The sequence below is a fragment of the Elephas maximus genome, chromosome 23 (assembly GCF_024166365.1).
Source record: "Elephas maximus indicus isolate mEleMax1 chromosome 23, mEleMax1 primary haplotype, whole genome shotgun sequence".
Classification (NCBI taxonomy): domain Eukaryota; kingdom Metazoa; phylum Chordata; class Mammalia; order Proboscidea; family Elephantidae; genus Elephas; species Elephas maximus.
The window spans coordinates 51,299,249-51,317,834 of record NC_064841.1 but is presented as its reverse complement, the minus strand read 5'-3'; the positions used below and the strand labels follow the sequence as shown (position 1 = coordinate 51,317,834).

The following is an 18,586-nucleotide window of genomic DNA, read 5'->3' as shown; positions in this document are numbered from 1 at the left end:
TATTGTCGCATTGAGTCCATTTACATTCAGGGTAATTATGGATAGGTATGAATTTAGTGCTGTCATTTTGATGTCTGTTTTTGTGTGTTGTTGACAGTTTCTTTTCCCCACTTTATTTTATGTGCTGAGTAGCTTATCTTTATATATTGTCCTTTCCTCATATTTGTTGTTGATTTTGTTTCTGCTTAGTCTCTTTTTTTTTCTTGTATTTTATTTTGATGAGTTGGATTGTTTTTCTCCTTTTGGTTATCTCATTATTTTCCCCTATTTTTCTAAATTTAAACCTAACTTTTATTTCCTTCTATTGCCATTTCTTCCTCTCCATATGGAAGGTGTATGATTACATTTCTTAGTCCCTGTTTATGATTTCGATGTTGTCTTCTTTTATATGATAACGTCGTTGTTACCCTGTTTTGAGCCTCTTTTTTTTTTTTTAATAATCTTGCCTTGTTTTTGTGGATTTCCCTGTCTGTGTTGACTTCTGGTTGCTCTTCCCAGTGTTCTAGCCTTGGGTTGAAAGGTGATATTATTGATTTTCTAACCAAATAACTCCCTTTAGTATTTCTTGTAGTTTTGGTTTGGTTTTTACGAATTCCCTAAAGTTGTGTTTATCTGGAAGTGTCTTAATTTTTCACCTTCATATGTGAGGGACTGTTTTGCTGGATATATGATATATGGCAGGAATTTTTTTCCTTTAATTTTTTAAAATATGTAATCCCATTGCCTTCTTGTATGCATGGTTTCTGCTGAGTAGTCCAAGCTTATTCTTATTGGCTCTCCTTTGTAGGTGACTTTTCGTTTATCCCTCGCTGCTCTTATGATTCTCTCTTTATCTTTGGTTTTGGGAAGTTCGATTAATATGTGTTGGTGACTTTCTTTTAAGATCTACCTTAAGTTAGATGAGCATCTAGGATAGATATCTTCTCATCTTTTCTGATGTCAGGGAAGTTTTCTGCCAACAAATCTTCGACAATTCTCTCTGTATTTTCTGTTATCCCTTCCTGTTCTGGTTCTCCAATCACTCGTAGGTCATTTCCCTTGGTAGAGTCCCACATCATTGCTAAGTTTTTTTTTAATTTTTTAAAATTCTTTTATATGATTTTTCTTCAAATATATTAGTGCAAAGTGATTTATCTTCAGGTTCAGAAATTCTAGCTACTTGCTCAAATCTGCTCCTCTGACTTTCTATTGAGTTGTCTACTTCTGTAATTTTATTGTTAATCGTCTGCATTTCTTATTGCTGCCTGTGTATGGATTTTTCCAGCTTATTAAAGGTTTCATTATGCTCCTGAATAATCTTTCTAATTTCCTCAGTTGCTTTATCTGTGTGTTCCTTGGCTTGTTCTGCGTATTGTCTCATTTCCTTCCTGATGTCTTGAAGGGTCTGTGTATTAAATTTTTGTATTCTGCATCTGGTAATTCCAGGAGTGCACTTTGATCTAGAAATTCCCTGAATTCTTTGTTTTGAGAGCCTGTTGAGGTGATCATGGTCTGTTTATGTGACTTGATATTGACTGTTGTTTCTGAGCCATCTGTAAGTTATTGTATTAGTTTATGCTTGCTTACTGTGTCGTAGCTGCTTGCTTTGTTTTGTTTTGGCATACCCCTATGGGTTGATTGAGTGAGCTAGCTTGTTTAGTTTTGCTTCTAGAGCTCTGACGTCATTTCCCCAGCTGGCTAGAACTGTTATCATGTATATCAGTGTAGGAGTCCATTCAGTTTTCTTGTATGAATTCAGCTCAGGTTTCCAGGTAGCTTATCAGCAAGTGTGTGGTACAGGCTCTGTTCTACTGTCTTAGAGGGGCAGGGGTGATTGGCCTATATACCGGTGTCTGATTGCAGCAGTGGGTCACGCTGTGAACAAGGCAGGGGCATGCGAACCGAACCTCGAGTGTCTCTGAGGAAAGCACGTCCCTGTTTCCTAGAGTGTGCAGGTGGGTTGGTTCTTCAGATGGACCATGGGCACCCAACGTTTTTTGTTGTAAGGACTTGGAGGTACGAGTTACCTTTGGACCCCTATCGCGGGTGGCTGGGTGACGTGAGTGGAGCTACCAGTCCTTAGGTCTGTGATGTGGGTAGGGGGAACCTTGTTTAATAGGCAAATCAATGTGAAATATCCAACACCTACCTCTCCACTGCACAGCTGAAATGGTTGGAGTCTGCCAACAAGGGCCTGTTCTCCTAAAATAGGCCCACACAGGTCCACGCAGAAGGGAAAGGCGCTTAATGTCCACGGATGGTTTATGCCTGGACAGTAGCTGCTTCTGTCCTGAGCTTCCCTGGTTAGTGGAGCTAGCAAATTATCTTCTCCCCCAAATGTAAGTTTTTTCCTTCCCCAAGGCCGGGATGATGGCTCTCGGTCCTCAGCAGTGCCTGTCTCAGGCCCAGGGAATTCAGCTGCTGAAGCCGGTTTGGGGGGTGGGGAGAGCTTTAAAATATACGTTCCCAGGTTCCAGAGGTGTGAGTTGGCTGTGATGCTGGCTGGTTTTCCCTGAGGAAACTGCGGCCGAATGCTAGTATCAGCCTGTTGCCCCTGCCGCTGCCACTCCGGGAATGGTGCCTGAGGGCTCACCGCGATTCACGTCTGATAACTCCTCTCCATTTCTAAACGGTCTTTTCCTCCCCCTGCCCCTCATTTCATTTTCTAAGCTTGCCTTTGAAGGTCAGGGCTCCCAGCTTGTCACAAATATGCTTGTTTCACTTGTTTTTTTTGGGTCTTTTGTAAATAGGGCTTGCCAGAGGCGTGTGTCTAGTCCGCCATCTTGGCTCCGCCTCCAGGGCTTTTTTTGTTGGGAATTTTTTTGATTACCTTTTCATTCTCTTCATTTATTATGGGTCTATTTAGTTGTTATACCTCTTTTTGTGTTAGTTTAGGTAGGTAGTGTGTTTCTAGGAATTCATCCATTTCTTCTAGATTTTCAAATTTGTTAGAGTACAGTGTTTCTTAGTAATCTGATATGATTCTTTTAAGTTCAGTTGGGTCTGTTGTAATATTGCCCATCTCATTTCTTATTCAGGTTATTTGCTTTCCTGTTTTTCTTTTGCAGTTTGGCCAATGGTTTATCCATTTTGTTAATTTTTTTCAAACAGCTAACTTTTGGTCTAGTTAACTCTTTTAGTTGTTTTTCTGTTTTCTATTTCATTTGATCCTGCTCTAATTTTTATTTTTTGCTTTCTTCTGGTGCTTGAGGATTTCTTTTGTTGCTGTCCTTCTATTCACATTGTGGGGATAATTCTTTGATTTTGACCCTTCTTTTTATATGTGTGCATTTTTTTGATATAAATTGCCCTCTGTGCACTGCTTTTGCTGTGTCACAGAGATTCTGATAGGAAGTGTTTCATTCTCATTGAATCCTCTGAATTTATTTATTCCATCCTTAACGTCTTCTATGACCCAGTCGCTTCTGAGCTGGGTATTGTTCAAAGTTTTGATTTCTTTTCCCTGCTTTTTCTTTTATTGATTTCTACTTTTATGGCCTTATGGTCGGAGAAGATGCTTTGTAATATTTGGATGTTTTGGATTCTGCTGTGGCTTGCTTTATGTCATAATACGTGGTCTGTTCTAGAGATTGTCATATGTGCGGTAGAAAAGAAAGTCTGCTTGGTTGCTGTTGGGTGCAGTGTTGTATATATGTCTATGAGATCAAGCTGGTTGATTGTGGCCTTTAGATCTTCCGTGTCTTTATTGAGCTTCTTTCTGGATGTCCTGTCCTTTACTGAAAGTGGTGTGTTGAAGTCTCCTGTTATTGTGGAGCTGTCTTATCTTACTTTCCGATGTTGATAGAGCTTGTTTTATGTATCTTGCAGACCTGTCACTGGGTGCATAAATATTTCATATGGTATATCTTCTTGATATATTGTTTTTTTAATCATTATATAGTGTCCTTCCTTGTCCTTTGTGGTGGATTTAACTTTAAAGTCTGTTTTGTCAGAAATTAATGTTACCACACCTGCTGTTTTTTGATTGTTGTTTGCTTGATATATTTTTTCCCATCCTTTGAGTTTTAGTTTGTTTGTGTCTCTGAGTCTAAGGTGTATCTTTTGGAGGCAGCATATAGACGGATCGTGTTTTTTGTCCATTTTGTCACTCTCTGTCTCTTTATTGCTGTACTCAGTTCATTCACGTTCAGCACAATTATAGATAGGTTTTTTTTTTTATGAGTTTAGTGCTGTCATGTTGATGTCTTTTTTTGTGTGTTGTTGACAGTTTCTTTTTCCCACTTAATATTTTGTGATGAGTAGTTTATCTTTATGTATTGTCTTTTCGTTTTATTCATTGTTGTTAATTTTGTTTCTGCTGGGTCTTGTTTTTTTTTCATGTATTTTATTTTGAGGAATAAGATTGTTAGTCTTCTTTGTGTTTACCTTAATATTTACCTCTATTTTTCTACGTTTAAACCTAACTTTTATTTCTTTATATCACCTTGTCTTCCTCTCCATACGAAAGATTTATGACCACGTCTTTGTCCCTCTTTATTGTTTTAATGTTGACTTCTTTTAGATAATAACATTGCTGTTTCCGTGTTATGAGCGTTTTTTTTTTACCTTGATTTATTGATTTCCCTGTCTGGTTTGGCATCTGATCGCTCTTTCAGGTGTTCTCGTCCTGGGTTGATATCTGATAGTATTGATCTTCTAAGCAAATAACTCCCTTTATTATTTCTTGTAGCTTTGATTTTGTTTTTACAAATTCCCTAAACTTCTGTGTATCTGGAAATGCCCTGATTTCAGCTTCATATTTGAGAGAGAGTTTTGCTGGATATATGGTTCTTGGCTGGCAATTTTTTTCCTTGAATGCTTTATGTAAGTCATCCCATTGCCCTCTTGCCTGCATGGTTTCTTCCAAGTAGTCCAAGCTTATTCTTACTGACTCTGCTTTTTAGATGACTTTTCATTTATCCCTAGCTGCTCTTAAAATTTCTCTTCATCTTTGGTTTTGGTAAGTTGGATTATAATATGTCTTCGTGACTTTTTTTTAGAATCTGCCATATGTGGTGTTTGGTGAGCATCTTGGATAGATATCTTCTCATCTTTGATGATATCAGGGAAGGTTTCTGCCAACAAATCTTCAGCAATTCTCTCTGTATTTTCTGTTGTCCCTCCTAGTTCTGGTACTCCAGTCACTCGTATGTTATTTCTCTGAGAGAGTCCCACATGATTCCTTTTTTTTTTTTTTTTTAATTCTTTATCTGGCTTCTCTTCAAATATATTGGTGCCAAGTGCTTTATCTTCAAGCTCAGTGATTCTTTTGTCTAATTCTGTAATTTTATTGTTAATCTTCTGAATTTCTGATTGCTGCCTCTCTGTGGCTTCTTACAGCTTATTAAATTTTTCATTATGTTCTTGAATAACCTTTTTAATTTCTTCAACTGCTTTATCTGTGTGTTCTTTGGCTTGCTCTACATATTGCCTGATCTCCTTCCTAATTTTGTTCCTGATGTCTTGAAGAGCTCTGTATATTAGTCTTATGAATTCTGCATCTGATAATTCCAGGAAGGCACCTTTATCCAGAAGATCCATTGATTCTTTGTTTTGAGAGGTTGTTTAGGCGATCATGGTCTGTTTCTTTATTTGATTTGATATTGACTGTTGTCTCTGTGTCATCTATAAGTTATTGTATTAATTTACTTTATGTTTGCTTACTGTATTCTATCTTCTTTGTTTTCTTTCTATTATCCCAAATGGGTTGCTTGAGTTAGCTAGCTTGATTATTTTCTCCTTTGATGCACTGTTGTCCTGTCACTAGGTGGCTAGAGCTCTTAACAGGCTATCAGTCTAGGAGTCCATTCACTTTTCGTGTATGAATTCAGCTCAGGTGTCTAGGTAGCTGATCATCAAGTGTGTGGTAAAGGCTTTGTCCTACAGTCTTCGAGGGGCAAGGGTGATTGTTTTAGGTACCAGTGTCTGGTTGCTGCAGGGGGGTCACCCTCTGAACAAGGCAGGGGGCTGAGAACCGTCCCCCGAATGTCTGTGAGGAAAGTGCATCCCTGTTTCCTAGAGCATATAGGTGGGTGGGCTCTGCAGTCGTACCATGGCCACCCAATGGTTTTGTTTGTAAGGACTGGGAGGTACCAGTTATTCTTGGACCCCTGTTGTGGGTGGCTGGTTGACCTGAGTGGAGCCACCTGTCCTTATGTACCTGATGTGGGTAGGTGAGGCCCCTATTCAATACGCAAAGTAGTGTCAAATATGAAACACTCGTGTCTTCACCACATAGCTGAAACAGTTGCAGTCTGCCAAGAAGGGTGTATTCTCCTGCAATAGGCCCACACAGGTACATGCAGTGGGGAAAGGTATTCAAAGTCCATGGACTGTTTATGCCTGGACAGGAGCTGCTTCTGTCCTGAGCTCCCCCGGTCAGTGGAGCTGGCAATTTATCTTTTCCCCTAATTGTGAATTTATTCCTACTCCAATGCAGAAGCATGGATCTGGGCACTCAACATGGCCTATCTCAGGTCTGGGGAAATCAACAGCCACCGAAGTTAGCTTTGGGCTGGGGGCGCAGTGAAGTATAAGCAAGTACTTAGCTTTTGCCGAGGACACTGTTCTGTGGTTCTAGTGGCGTTTGTAGGCTGTGTGGCTGGTTGCTTCTCCCTGAGAAGCACCACCAGCTTGCCGCAGCCACTCCTGGGAATGTTGCCTGAAGGAATCCGGCAATTCACATCTGGTAACACCTCTCCGCTTCTGAACCATCTCTCCCGCCCCCTGTCACTCAGTCTGTTTTCTGACTTTGCCTTTGATGTTCAGGGCTCCTGGCTTGTCATAAATATAATCGTTTCACTTGTTTTTTTTGGTCTTTGTTGTAAGAGGGATCGCAGGAAGTGTCTGGCTATTCGGCTAATTTGGCCCGGCCTCACGTCAGTCAATTTTTTGCCCATAGAATTCTTTCATAGTGCAATTCAAGGTTTGAATTTTCTGTTCCGTTCTTTTAGCTTGAGAAACGCTGATCATGACAGGTGTTAAAATGCGATAAGAGACTTGAGAGGAAAGGACACTTGAAAGGACAACTTTGGAGAATATGCTAGGGAATCATAAGGGATTAATTGGGTTAGTGACTCAAATTTGTTTAGCTAGAAAGGTTCAGTACTTGGAATTTATAGTGGTCTTTTTAAGATATTAGGAACACAGTGGTTAAGTGCGCGGCTGCTATGAAATGTCAATGGTTTGAACCTGATAGCTACACCACAGGAGAAAGATGTGACAGCCTGCTTCCATTAAAGATTTATAGCCTTGGAAACCTTATGGGGTAGTTCTACTCTGCCCTTACGGGGTCAGTATGAGTCAGAATTGACTCGACAGTAGTGTGGTTTTCGTTTTTGGTTTGTAGGATATTATGAAATATTGATATGACAAATTTAAAGTAACAAAGTATCATTTTATACAAGTGGATTTAAATTTAGATATGAGCAGTAGTAAGCTCTGATCATTCAGCAAAAAATTATGGGAGGTGGGGAATTGAAAATTGAGCAAATTCCTATCCTTAACTTAAAATTTTCAGTGAACGATTCAAAGCTACCATTATTTTTGTTTTTGAGTAGTCTGTCATTTTGTAATTGAAATGCTGTACCATGCTGTCTCTGTATGAGAGGGACTTCAAAAGCCTACTGCCGTCAGGTCGATTCTGACTTATACTAACCCTTTGGGACACAGAAGAGCTGCCCCATAGTGTTTCCAAGGAGTGCCTGGTGGATTTGAACTGCCGACCTCTTGGTTAGCAGCCAAATCCTTAACTACACCATCAGTGTTTCCATGAGAGGGATTAGAGTTAAGAAATTCCTTAATATGAGCTCTGTTGTTACTTCAAAACAAGTTTCCTTTTCTACTTTTGTACCTTTTTTTAATCTATAAGTAATGCCTTATTTTCAGTCTGACTTTGGTGTCCTCACTTTTATTTTTCGTGACCCTGTAAATAATATTTATAGTAAGCTAGGAGCATTTTAAGATTTCCCTACTAGATATCTGAAAGATACTAGTTATGCAGATAAGAATAAGAAAATTTGTGTAAGGAAAACCTACCCAACAGTGTTTCCCCAACAGTAGTACATAAGGAGGTTCAAAGCATGGGCTTTGATGTCACGTAGACTGACTGTGCTGCTTATTAACTTTGTGTGCTTTGGCATGTGACAATCTCTGAGTCTCAGTTTCTCTATATATAAAAGGAGGGAAATAATTCCTACAGGGTTGTTACTTGAATGAGATTATGTATTTCGCACTCTGCTTGACAAGTAAATGGGTAGCCACTGTTGTTAACAACAGTAATAAAAATAATTATAGCTGCCCAGGGGAAAAAAGTGTCTAAAGGTCCTATTGGATTTGATAATTGGAATTACTGACTTTTTTTAGAATAGGTTTAGTAACATGATGGGGGAAGAAATTAGAATACAATCAGGGGAGGTAGAAATTATGGACTATCATAGTTATTTTATGATTAATTAACGTCTGTTCTTTCAAATAGACTCAGAATTCCAGAAGGGGATGGACTGTTTTTGTTGCTTTTGTATCTTTAGGTTCTGGCATGCTGCTTGATATATACTTAGTTAATCCTCAGTAAATATTTTTTGAATGAAAAGAAATTATTTAGATACTTTGTCTATCTCTTTTACTCTCTGCTGCCTCTTTCCATGTCTCTGTCACTGTCACATACATGCACATACACATTTATGTATACCAGTATTTCCTGACTTATGATGTATTCGAGTTACAATAAACTGCACTTGTGATTGTAATTTTTTGTACATCTTATCATTAGTAATATGTACTACATGCAGTGTTGCAATGCGTAATTTTCTGTAGTTTAATTCTCATGCTAACCCCCAAAGATAAATAAATATTGGATTTATAAAGATACTGATAATTGAAAACTAGTTTTATTATGTCATCCATTCATCTACATAATCTCCAGAGTTCCACCTTCGGATGCACCTAGGTCTGAGCCACTGTTAAGTGTTCTCCAGGATTTTTTGTAAACTGAAGGGGTTTGGGCTGGGCTAGTGGGACAGTGAGGGTTGGGACCAGAAACAGCAGAATATTGGGTTAGGAATTTGTGAGATCCAGGTCTTTGGCTGGTTGACTCCTTTAAACATATCAATGTTTCTCTTGTCAGTGCTTTTCCTGAAGATACCTGGGCTTCGTTACCTGGTTTTTCCTGTGCTACTATCACTGCACTCTACTACTACCTCCTATTGCTTCCAAATCTTCTGATTCATTTGATTTCCTCTCTGAAATGAGCCCTTGTAAAGCTTTTAGTATTAATGACAATGAGAAAACATAAGTAGGGAGTACAAAAAGACATCTATTATTTCTTTACTGAAGCTGTAAAACACCTAAATATCCGTATTGGGTCCTAAGAGGAAGACTTTTAGGGGAGATTTGCTTCTTTTCTAGCCCCAAGCCTTTAGAATCATGAGTCTTACATAAATTGAGCCATGTGCGTCTAGTTTCTGTTGAGAGTTAGGTCCCTGGAGTCATATTAAAAACAAACCCGTTACCTTCGAGTCCATTCTGACTCATCATGACCCTATGGGACAGAGTAGAACTGCCCCATAGGGTTTCCAAGGAGTGGCTGGTGGATTCGAACTGGTGACCTTTTGGTTAGCAGCCGAGCTCTTAACCACTGGGCCATCAGGGCTCCACAGTCATATTAAAAAAATTAAAAAAAAAAAAAAAAATTACCTGGGTTTAATTCTAGTCATGTGACCTTGGGCAAATTACTTAATTTCTCTGTGCCTCCATTTCCTCATCTCTAAAATGAGGATAATAATAGTATGTACCTCATAGAGTTGGTTTTGAGATTAATGAGATTACTCACTCACTCACTCACTCACTCACTCACTCACTCACTCACTCACTCACTCACTCACTCACTCACTCACTCACTCACTCACTCACTCACTCACTCACTCACTCACTCACTCACTCACTCACTCACTCACTCACTCACTCACTCACTCACTCACTCACTCACTCACTCACCCTTGCAGTGCTAAACACTCAGGAAATGCCAGCTATTATTAATTCCCTGGGTGGTGCAAATGGTTAATGTGCTTGGCTGCTAACCTAAAGGTTAGAGATTTGAACCCATCCCACTTAAACACTCCTCAGAAGAAAGATCTACAGTGATATACTTTTGAAAAACTCAGCTGTTGAAATCCCTATGAAACATAGTTCTACTCTGACACACAGGGTCGACGTGAGTTTGAGTTGACTCAGTGTCAGATTGGTGATTATTATTAAATGCCTCACCCTGCTGTTTGTGCTAGGCCCTAGGAACGTAGATATGAGTAAAATAAAGCCTCTACTGTCAAAGAACTAATAAAGAAAAGGCAAGAGGAACAAATAAGTAATGCAGTACATCATGAAAAATTGGGTAATTGAGATACACATGTGGTGTGAGGTGGACTAGAGAAGTCAGTTGTGCTCAGGCAGACTGGGGTTGGATCAGGGAGACTTCAGCAGATTTTTTAAGGACGAGTTCTGATCTCTGAAGGGTAAAGGTGGGGGATTCTGTAGGTCAGTACTTTCTGGGGAACTTTGAGAGAAAAATGTATATATATTTTTGTTTTGATTCTCAGCTTGCAGAATCGTTGGGAGCTGGGCATTTTTTTTTTTTTTTAGTTTCTCAGAACTTTCTGATGCAGGTAACTTGGTGTTTGGAAGCCACTGCTGTCATTTTCATATGGATTTTAAACTAAAAGAAGAAGGAATTTAAACATTTGGTTTTAGGAATCTGAAGTGAATACCATACTGCCATTTTATATACTGACTTGGTGATTTTATTGTTTGTGTGATAATCTTCTGCTAGGTGGTTAATATAAACCACCCTTTGATTAACCAAAAACCCAACCAAAACCCAGTGCCTTTGAGTCGATTCCAACTCATAATGACCCTATTGAATAAGTGTGTGTGGGTATCACAGTGTCTTGGTTCATTAGCTTTAGAAACAATTTTGTTTTAGAATACCTAGCAGTTAATTTGCTTAATTATGCATGTATAGTGCTTTTCAAAGAAGATGAGAAGAATGTATGATTCAGAAATTGTCTGTATAATCCATAGTTGATTGGTGTTTATGGCAGTGTAACGTGTGGTAGTAGTGCTTCATGATATGCTGTGTGTTGAGGGTAAACCTAATGATGAAATATCTTGTGAAACACAAAATCTGCTTGTTAAATAGAGAAAATGGTGGGAATAAAGAATTTGCAAATGGAAGGACAAAAGTACTTACTTTTAGCATATATTTAGCTCTTCACAGTCTTTTATTAGCAAATTTTTTTTTTTTAAGTATTAAAGAATGTAACACAATTCTCTAATGCAAAGAGTTTCATTTTTATCTAGAGAACTCTAGAGGGTGCTATATCATTAGGGATAGTAGTTTGAACTGACTAGCTAATTATAAGAATTTCCTTAGGTCGGAGGGTTGGAGTTAATTTCTCTTGAATGTGCTGTACATCTTTTCTTACTATTTTGGCTGAAATTAGAATGACTAACGTTGCATATTTTTTGCATAGGAAACCCTAGCGGCATAGTGGTTAAGTGCCACGGCTGCTTACGAAAAGGCTGGCAGTTTGAATCCATCAGGTGCTCCTTGGAAACTCTATGGGACAGCTATGCTCTGTTCTATGGAGTCGCTATGAGTCGGAATTGACTCGATGCAACAGGTTTTTTTTTTGGTTATGTTGCACAAAGGTGCCCTGTGGCACAATAGTTAAGGCTCGACTGCTAACCGAAAGGTTGGCGGTTCCAACTCACCTGCCCGCCACTCGTTGGGAGGAAAGACCTGGAAATCTGCTCCTGTAAAGATTACAGCCTAAGAAATGCTATAGAGCAGTTCTGCTCTGTCATATGGGGTCGCTGTGAGTTGGAATGGCATGCAACAACAACAAACAGTGTTGCATAATTGATATAATTTATAGTCAATATTGACCTAATAGTACTTGGTTTCAAAATGTTTTTCATCTTCCGGATTCTTTGAATATAGTTGAAATTTTGATTTCCCACTGTTTTATCTGTTAGAATAAATCTGTTGCCGTTGAATTGATTCCTTTCCACCACTTGCCTTTCGCCTCCCCTCCCAAATTGAGGATATCTGATGTAAAATTGATGGGCTGTAGAAGCAGTCTTTTCCTTTTCTCTTCAGATGGGTCTCAATAGGTCAAAAGGTAACCAAGCTATGTAATGGGAATGTATATTTTAGTCATATCTAGTTCAGAAAAGTATTTAGAAGAAAAATTGTTAGAATGAATGGAGTTTTGTTCTGAACCAGTTTCTAAACAGGGCAGACTTTAGAAGCTGTTTATGTTAAGGTAGAAGAGTTTTCTGACTCATTAATTTATTCAGAGAGGAGTTCTGTAAATTCCAAACTTTAATTGTTCCCTGATTATTCTTGGTTTAATGATACTTTAGAAAACTTGAGGTAGAATTATCTGATAATACTTATATCTTAAAGGATGGCTTTTAAAAATAAGTTTTTAATTACTTTTGGATTCAGTTTCACCAGTGCTAAGAATTTAGAAATTTTTTGAACTTGGTCAGATTAGACTAAGGTATATTTTGGAGTAAAAGGCAGTGCTAAGTCAGCTATGTTTTAAAAAATTACCAAAAATGTTAGATACGTATCTTTCTGAAATGCACACATTTTTAAGGATTCTGTGACTGAAACTTTGCCAGGAACTTCTTCATTTTTCCTGAAACCATATCTTAAATATTTACTATGAAGTTTTATACTACAGTTCCTGAAAAATTTAAGCAGAAATTTGTTTTCCCACTCTTCCAAAAAAGTAAAAGCATTTACTCTTATTATGGGAAAAAGGATTGCTATTGCTTAAGCTTTCTCATTAAACAAGTATACCCTTTTTTTTTTTTTTTTAACTCTCAAGGCACCACCTTCCATGGTCAATAATGAGCAGCGCCAGCATGCAGAACACATATTCTTATCATTTAGGAAATCAAAATCACCGTTTGCAGTTTGCAAGCATATTTTGGGTAAGTATTCACTTTAAAAATATTTTTGCATAATTGGATCTGGTTTTTCTATCTTGAACATTGGATATTTCAGTTTCCTTTAAAAACAGATAGGTTTGTATGGTTATAATTTTTCATTAATAGTCATTCTACTGAAGAAGGCTTTAAAGATAATCCATAAAACCCTGCAGAAAACTTTGCATTATTTTTTCTTTAAGAGATAGTATTTAATAATTTGTTTTATTATTGACTAACATGAAGGTTGTTAATGGTGGGAGAAAAAAAGTTTTTTCAGTTTTTTTCAAGTGTGATATTATTTATTACAGGGAATGTACTATATCTTATCCTATTTTCTGAGTGTTAGCTTTAAAATTAAGATTGTTAAGCCTTACATTTAATATAACATTTTAGTATTTTAGAGCATTTAAAAAAATTTAAACCATTCATTATTTATTGGTAATTTTAAGGCTTTTTGGAGGTTTCTCCATTTTCTTTCTTTTAGTTGTTTTTCTCAGAGTTTTTTTTTATTTAGCCATTTAATTTTTACTCAGCTTGCATGGCAAATATTACTCAGTTCTAGGTAGATTGTTCCTGTATATCCGAAAAATAAAGCATTGATTTTTAGTTTTATAAAATAACGCTTTATCAGTCTCCTCTATGTACAGAAATTTCTTTCCTTTTAAAACAGTCATAAGAGTTATAACCTCTTATTCAAAGATGGCATTTGCTAATAATAGTTATATAATGCTGCCTTCTGCCTCTTAGCTATTTTTCAATAACAGTAAAAGAGATTTCATTGGTTATTGTTATAACCCGATTATTGTTGGCTGTTTTTGCAATTGGAACCATCTTTTATAAGCCATATTTAAGGCTCAGAAAGGCAGTTTGAGTTTTCCAAGATCACAGAATTGGTAGTTGAGTATCAGGAATTAAAACATCTGACCTTTTTATTCTTGTGGTTGTAGCAGGGCTTCTCTGTTAGCCACCAACACTCTGGTTTCTAGGATGAAATAAATTAGAATTAAAATTATATGTTAAAATGCTTTACATAGAAGGGCTTATAAATAAGCATTGTTAGATTTTAGTAGAAGGAGCGCTGAATAGGAGCCATGAGATCCAAGTTCCAGTGGTGCTTCCTCTACTTTGCAAAATTTAGGAAGTCACTTAACCTCCCTGGGCCTGTTTTTCATTGGCGATATGATACCAGTTTCCTTAATGGACTTGGCTATTTTAAGTTGTTGTGAGGCTCAAATATAATAACATTCAGAAAAGCATTTTGTAAACAGTAAAAAACCCGTTGCCATTGAGCCGATTCCTTCTCATAGTGACCCTACAGGACAGAGTACAAATGCCCCAAATGATTTCCAAGGAGTGGCTGGTGGATTTGAATTGCCGACCTTTTGGTTAGCAGCCATAGCTTGCCGTAGCTCTCAATCACTGTGCCACCAGGGCTGCTGTAAATAATAAAAAGGTAGTATATAAATGTCATGCCACGTTACCTCATTTTAAATGGCTTTTTAAAAATATAATAAGCTTAAAAAATTGTTTTCTGACTCATTCAAGAATTAGATCTTATCATTAGAGGAAGTGCTTTAACAACCACCTTTTAAATTCTAAATGAGGCAGATTTTTAATTTTTATTTTTTTGAGTGATCAGTTTATATACCCAGGTGAATTTGTTTCTGACACTAACAAAATTTCTTATCTTACACCTATGCAGAATATATTAACTGAATCTTAAATTAAAAGAAGTAAACCTAAAAGTCATTAGAAAGAGTTTAAGGGAGTGTTAATCTCATCCTTACTGCCTTGAAATTATTTAGCATTAATAGATTTAGATTGAGTTAAACTGTTAAAATAATTTGAGTTTGGTTTTCTTGGCATATGCTTTAACTAGATTAATTAGGATTCCATCGGTGTTTCATCTGACTTTCTATTGTAAATTAGTTGTCGTTCTATACTAGTTTGGAAATTTTGGAAGTAATTGATTTAAATCATAAATATTTTATTAGAGCATATTTGTTTATACTACTCTTTCCGTTTAGAGTGTGTATATTTTATGAAATATCATTACTTTGTTACTATTTGAGCTTGTTTTAGAATACTTTTGTTTTCCTGATAAAATTTTCTAAAGAGTGGTATTTCGAGTTCCGGCTGTGCTTTTAAAATCAATTTGGGTTTGCAATATTAACTCAAGTGCATGTATTAAAGCATAATCACTAATGTACTGCAAAGCCCTGTGTTACATTAATGTTTACATCTAAATTTCACAGAAAATCTTTTAACTCCTTACTTAGTTCCCACCAGCATAAAAGGGTTAACTCCTCTAAGAAGACTTCTCATACAAGTGGCAGTCAATCACAATTCAGAATTTTCACATTCTTATTTAGGGATTATATTTCATTTGTATAGAATGTCTAGGTAGTATATTCTAATAAAGGGAAAGACTTTCTCTTTGATGCTTCCCTTTTCTGGCCTCTTAAAATTCTTCCTTCTCACTTCTAACTTAAGTTTTATATGTTTCTAGTCTTTTCCTCATTTCTTTCTCTTATCCCTTTGTTTTTGTTCTATTTTTCATTTCCTTTGCTCTTTTCTGAGTGTGTCCAGGTGTGTATGTGTGTGCTTGTGCATTTTGTCAGAAGAGCACTTTTACACTTCTTCACCTCAGAAGTCATTGGCACTTTCAGTAACCTGTGAGTTCTAGTCTTGTTAAAGAAATACCATATTTTTACACAAATAATGTGCCCACGTAAATAAGGTGCCCCACACATAACATGCATAGCGTGCCTGGGAAAATAATGTCCAAGGGGGTTGTACAGTTGACAAAAAAAGTTCAACACACCTGTTATTTGTGTAAAAATATGGTACCCGAAAACAGTGGAGAATTGGTTTTTGGAGCTAATTTTGTGGCATTCTTTTGTCCTTCTTTCAGAAGTACACTTTCTTTTACTTCTTATCTCAGAAGAAGCCCCCCCCACCAAAAGCCGGTTACGAATAAGCATTTTCTTCTCTAAATATGGAAAATTGTTTTTTAAGTAATGCTATGTAATGACTGTCATCTTCCAGCTGAGACTTTTTATTATGGGTTGATGGGCACATCTTTTCTTGTTCGAAGAACAGAGCTTGTGCATGGAGCTCACATTGCCTTTGCTTTGGAAAGAAATCTTTAAGGAGTGATTGTAGCAGCTAAACATCTGTGACTTGAATACTAAGCTGTTTTTTTTTTAAAGGGCTTTTGACTAGAATATAGTACCTTTCCTCTCTGATTATTTGCTTCACCATAACTTGTGTCTCCATGGCTCTGTTTAGTTTTAGATAGCTGATGAGATACAAATGAATTTTATTTACATAATTATTATTAAAAGAAATTAGGTAGGAAGTGAAAGCTTCCTACTAAAGTAGCCTAAAATAATTTAGTATCTAGGCAATGTCCTAGTCAGTGACAGATATTCCTAAAAGTGGTTACTTTAGAAATTCTAGATGAATCGTGAGTTCTTCCTGAAGACCTTGCAGTTTAGAGCATCTTTACAGCAAAGAACAAGAGTAAGGCTTATATGTATAACTGAAATCCTTATTTCCTACTTGTAGGCTTCTAGAGTTCCTTCTAGCATCTCTTGCAAATTTATATTATGTATGTATGTTTTTATGAGAAAGTGTACATTTATTAGCATAGGAAAAATTCTTCTTTTAAATTTGGATTTTTTTTACCCCCAGATTCCTCTGTTCTTAGAGACAGCTTCTTATGAGAATTCTAATTTAGAAGTCTTCATTTCTAAATTAGCATAGAGAGATACCTAAGAAAAACAGTTGTTAAACTCCTTTTTTCTCTTGAAGAGTTTTGAAGGTCATTCACCCTCTGTAATTGCCCCCCAAAATGGCAGAAAAAAGGCTAGGATATAAGAACAAATAGTTAGAAATAATCATGTTTCATTGCTCATTAAAATCCGGAGGTGCTTATTTAGTCTTATCTTTATTGGCATATGTGCATTTAGGGATGAATTAGTATTGTTCAAGGAACACTTACCATCCATGTGTCTTTGAGTTTCTTCTCTTAACCTCTCCGGGCATCAGTTTTTTCACTGGAAAATTGATTCTAGTTCTAAAATTTTGTGAGTCCCTAAGATTATGCTTATTTGTTGAAATTCATGGTTGAGGATTTTATTCTTGTCCTTAAAAGTTTTATTGTGATTGAAAATGAACACAGGTGAGCTGTATCATTTCTTTCAAGAAGAGGTTTCTGATGAGAGATTTTTTGAATTAGCTTTATAAGGCAGTACCATATTTCTCCTGAAGTGACTGAAATAGGTGTAGCTGGTTTCTGTTTCAAATCTTCTTTGAATAAGACTTTTTTTCCTGTCCTGAAACTGTAAACACATATTTTTATGATATATTCACATTTTTTGTGTTCATGTTTTTTAGAAGTTGTTGCTTTGCTTTATTTATTGATTATTTTTTATAGTTTCTAAATTTTTGTGAGTTCTAATTATCATCTCAGTTAGAATTCATGTTAAGCTATCATGGAATTGTCAACACTTAAAAAAAATTAAAGTCCAAATTGGTTCCTTTTATTGGTTTTGATAGATTCAAAACTTCTAGGTAGGAGTCTAATGTGATAGAAATTTATGCAGGGTACACTTTTTCTTACAGATTTTTATAGCTGTGTCAAGACTACTTAAATTTTTAAGGCCTGAGCCTGAATAGGGGAAAAAATGATGTGCCTGACTATATCTTCATGCTCTTCTGATAAATTCTTGAAGGGGCCATTCTCTGCCTACAGTTAATTTCTCATGTCCAGTGATCTTGATAAATAATCTGGAATCTAATCATAGACTTTTTATGGATTTCACATGGTGGTTATTTTTTTAAGAGCTTCAAAAAATTTCTACTTTTTCTTGACTGTTTCTCCCTTTTGATGACGCTGTTTGGAAATTGTAGTAGCATTGACGGCACTGGGTTTTAGTAGCATTGGTGAATAAGAGAAAAAATAGAAAATTAATATAAAATATTTCTGAGGTATGTTAATTTTCTGTTTTTTCCCTCCCTGATTTAGCTTCCAATTCAGATACTATAACTTGTTAGTTAAGGCTGGGCCTTTCTAAGTGTAGCTTTGGGATTTTACTCAGTTTGATCAATATTGCAATCAGAAAATTCACAAGAACTTCTCACCTGTGTAAATGTGACTTTTTTTTTTTATGTTTTGAAAAATTAACCCAAACATGATTGTGTTTATTTCTGAACTTGCTACTAGAGATGAGTCGTCCTGCTGAAAGCTCATTTACTTAAATACGCAGGTATTTTAACGGCATGGCTCATCACAAGTAGTAATGTTCAAAGACTAGTTTATTAAGGTGTTTTTCAGATACAAAGTTCTGTTTTACACAGGGTGAGAATCTCTTAGGAAATTTTCTGATTGCTTTATATTTTTATTTTTATTTTTTTTAAAGCTGTGTTATTTTTTAGTTCTTCATGCTTTGGAAGTAACAGTTGAAGAGAGGTGAGGAAAGTTTGTGAAAATTGTGATCGGTGATTAGCTGCCACCTGCCTGAGGTGTCTTCTGAGAGGAACTAACCTCTTTGTGGTGCTAGAGCAAGGTCACTGGATAAAAAAAAGAACAGGTAACCATCTTATT

The 18,586-nt window shown here is 36.5% G+C and overlaps 1 protein-coding gene across 2 annotated transcripts in view; it reads left to right on the top strand.

Annotated features, from left to right (window-relative positions):
* The window catches only part of XPO4 (exportin 4), a 193,104-nt gene that overhangs the window by 50,006 nt on the left and 124,512 nt on the right, over positions 1-18,586 (top strand). Inside the window, exons 1-2 of one of the 2 annotated variants that reach the window (XM_049867643.1) lie at positions 12,891-12,978; positions 18,418-18,572. Coding sequence is in view for 1 of the 2 variants with exons in the window: in XM_049867642.1 (XP_049723599.1) it covers positions 12,873-12,978 (106 nt within the window). In the remaining variant the exon portion in view is untranslated. Of the gene's footprint in view, positions 1-12,872; positions 12,979-18,417; positions 18,573-18,586 lie in introns of those variants that run through there. The other variant, XM_049867642.1, reaches the window with a different exon arrangement.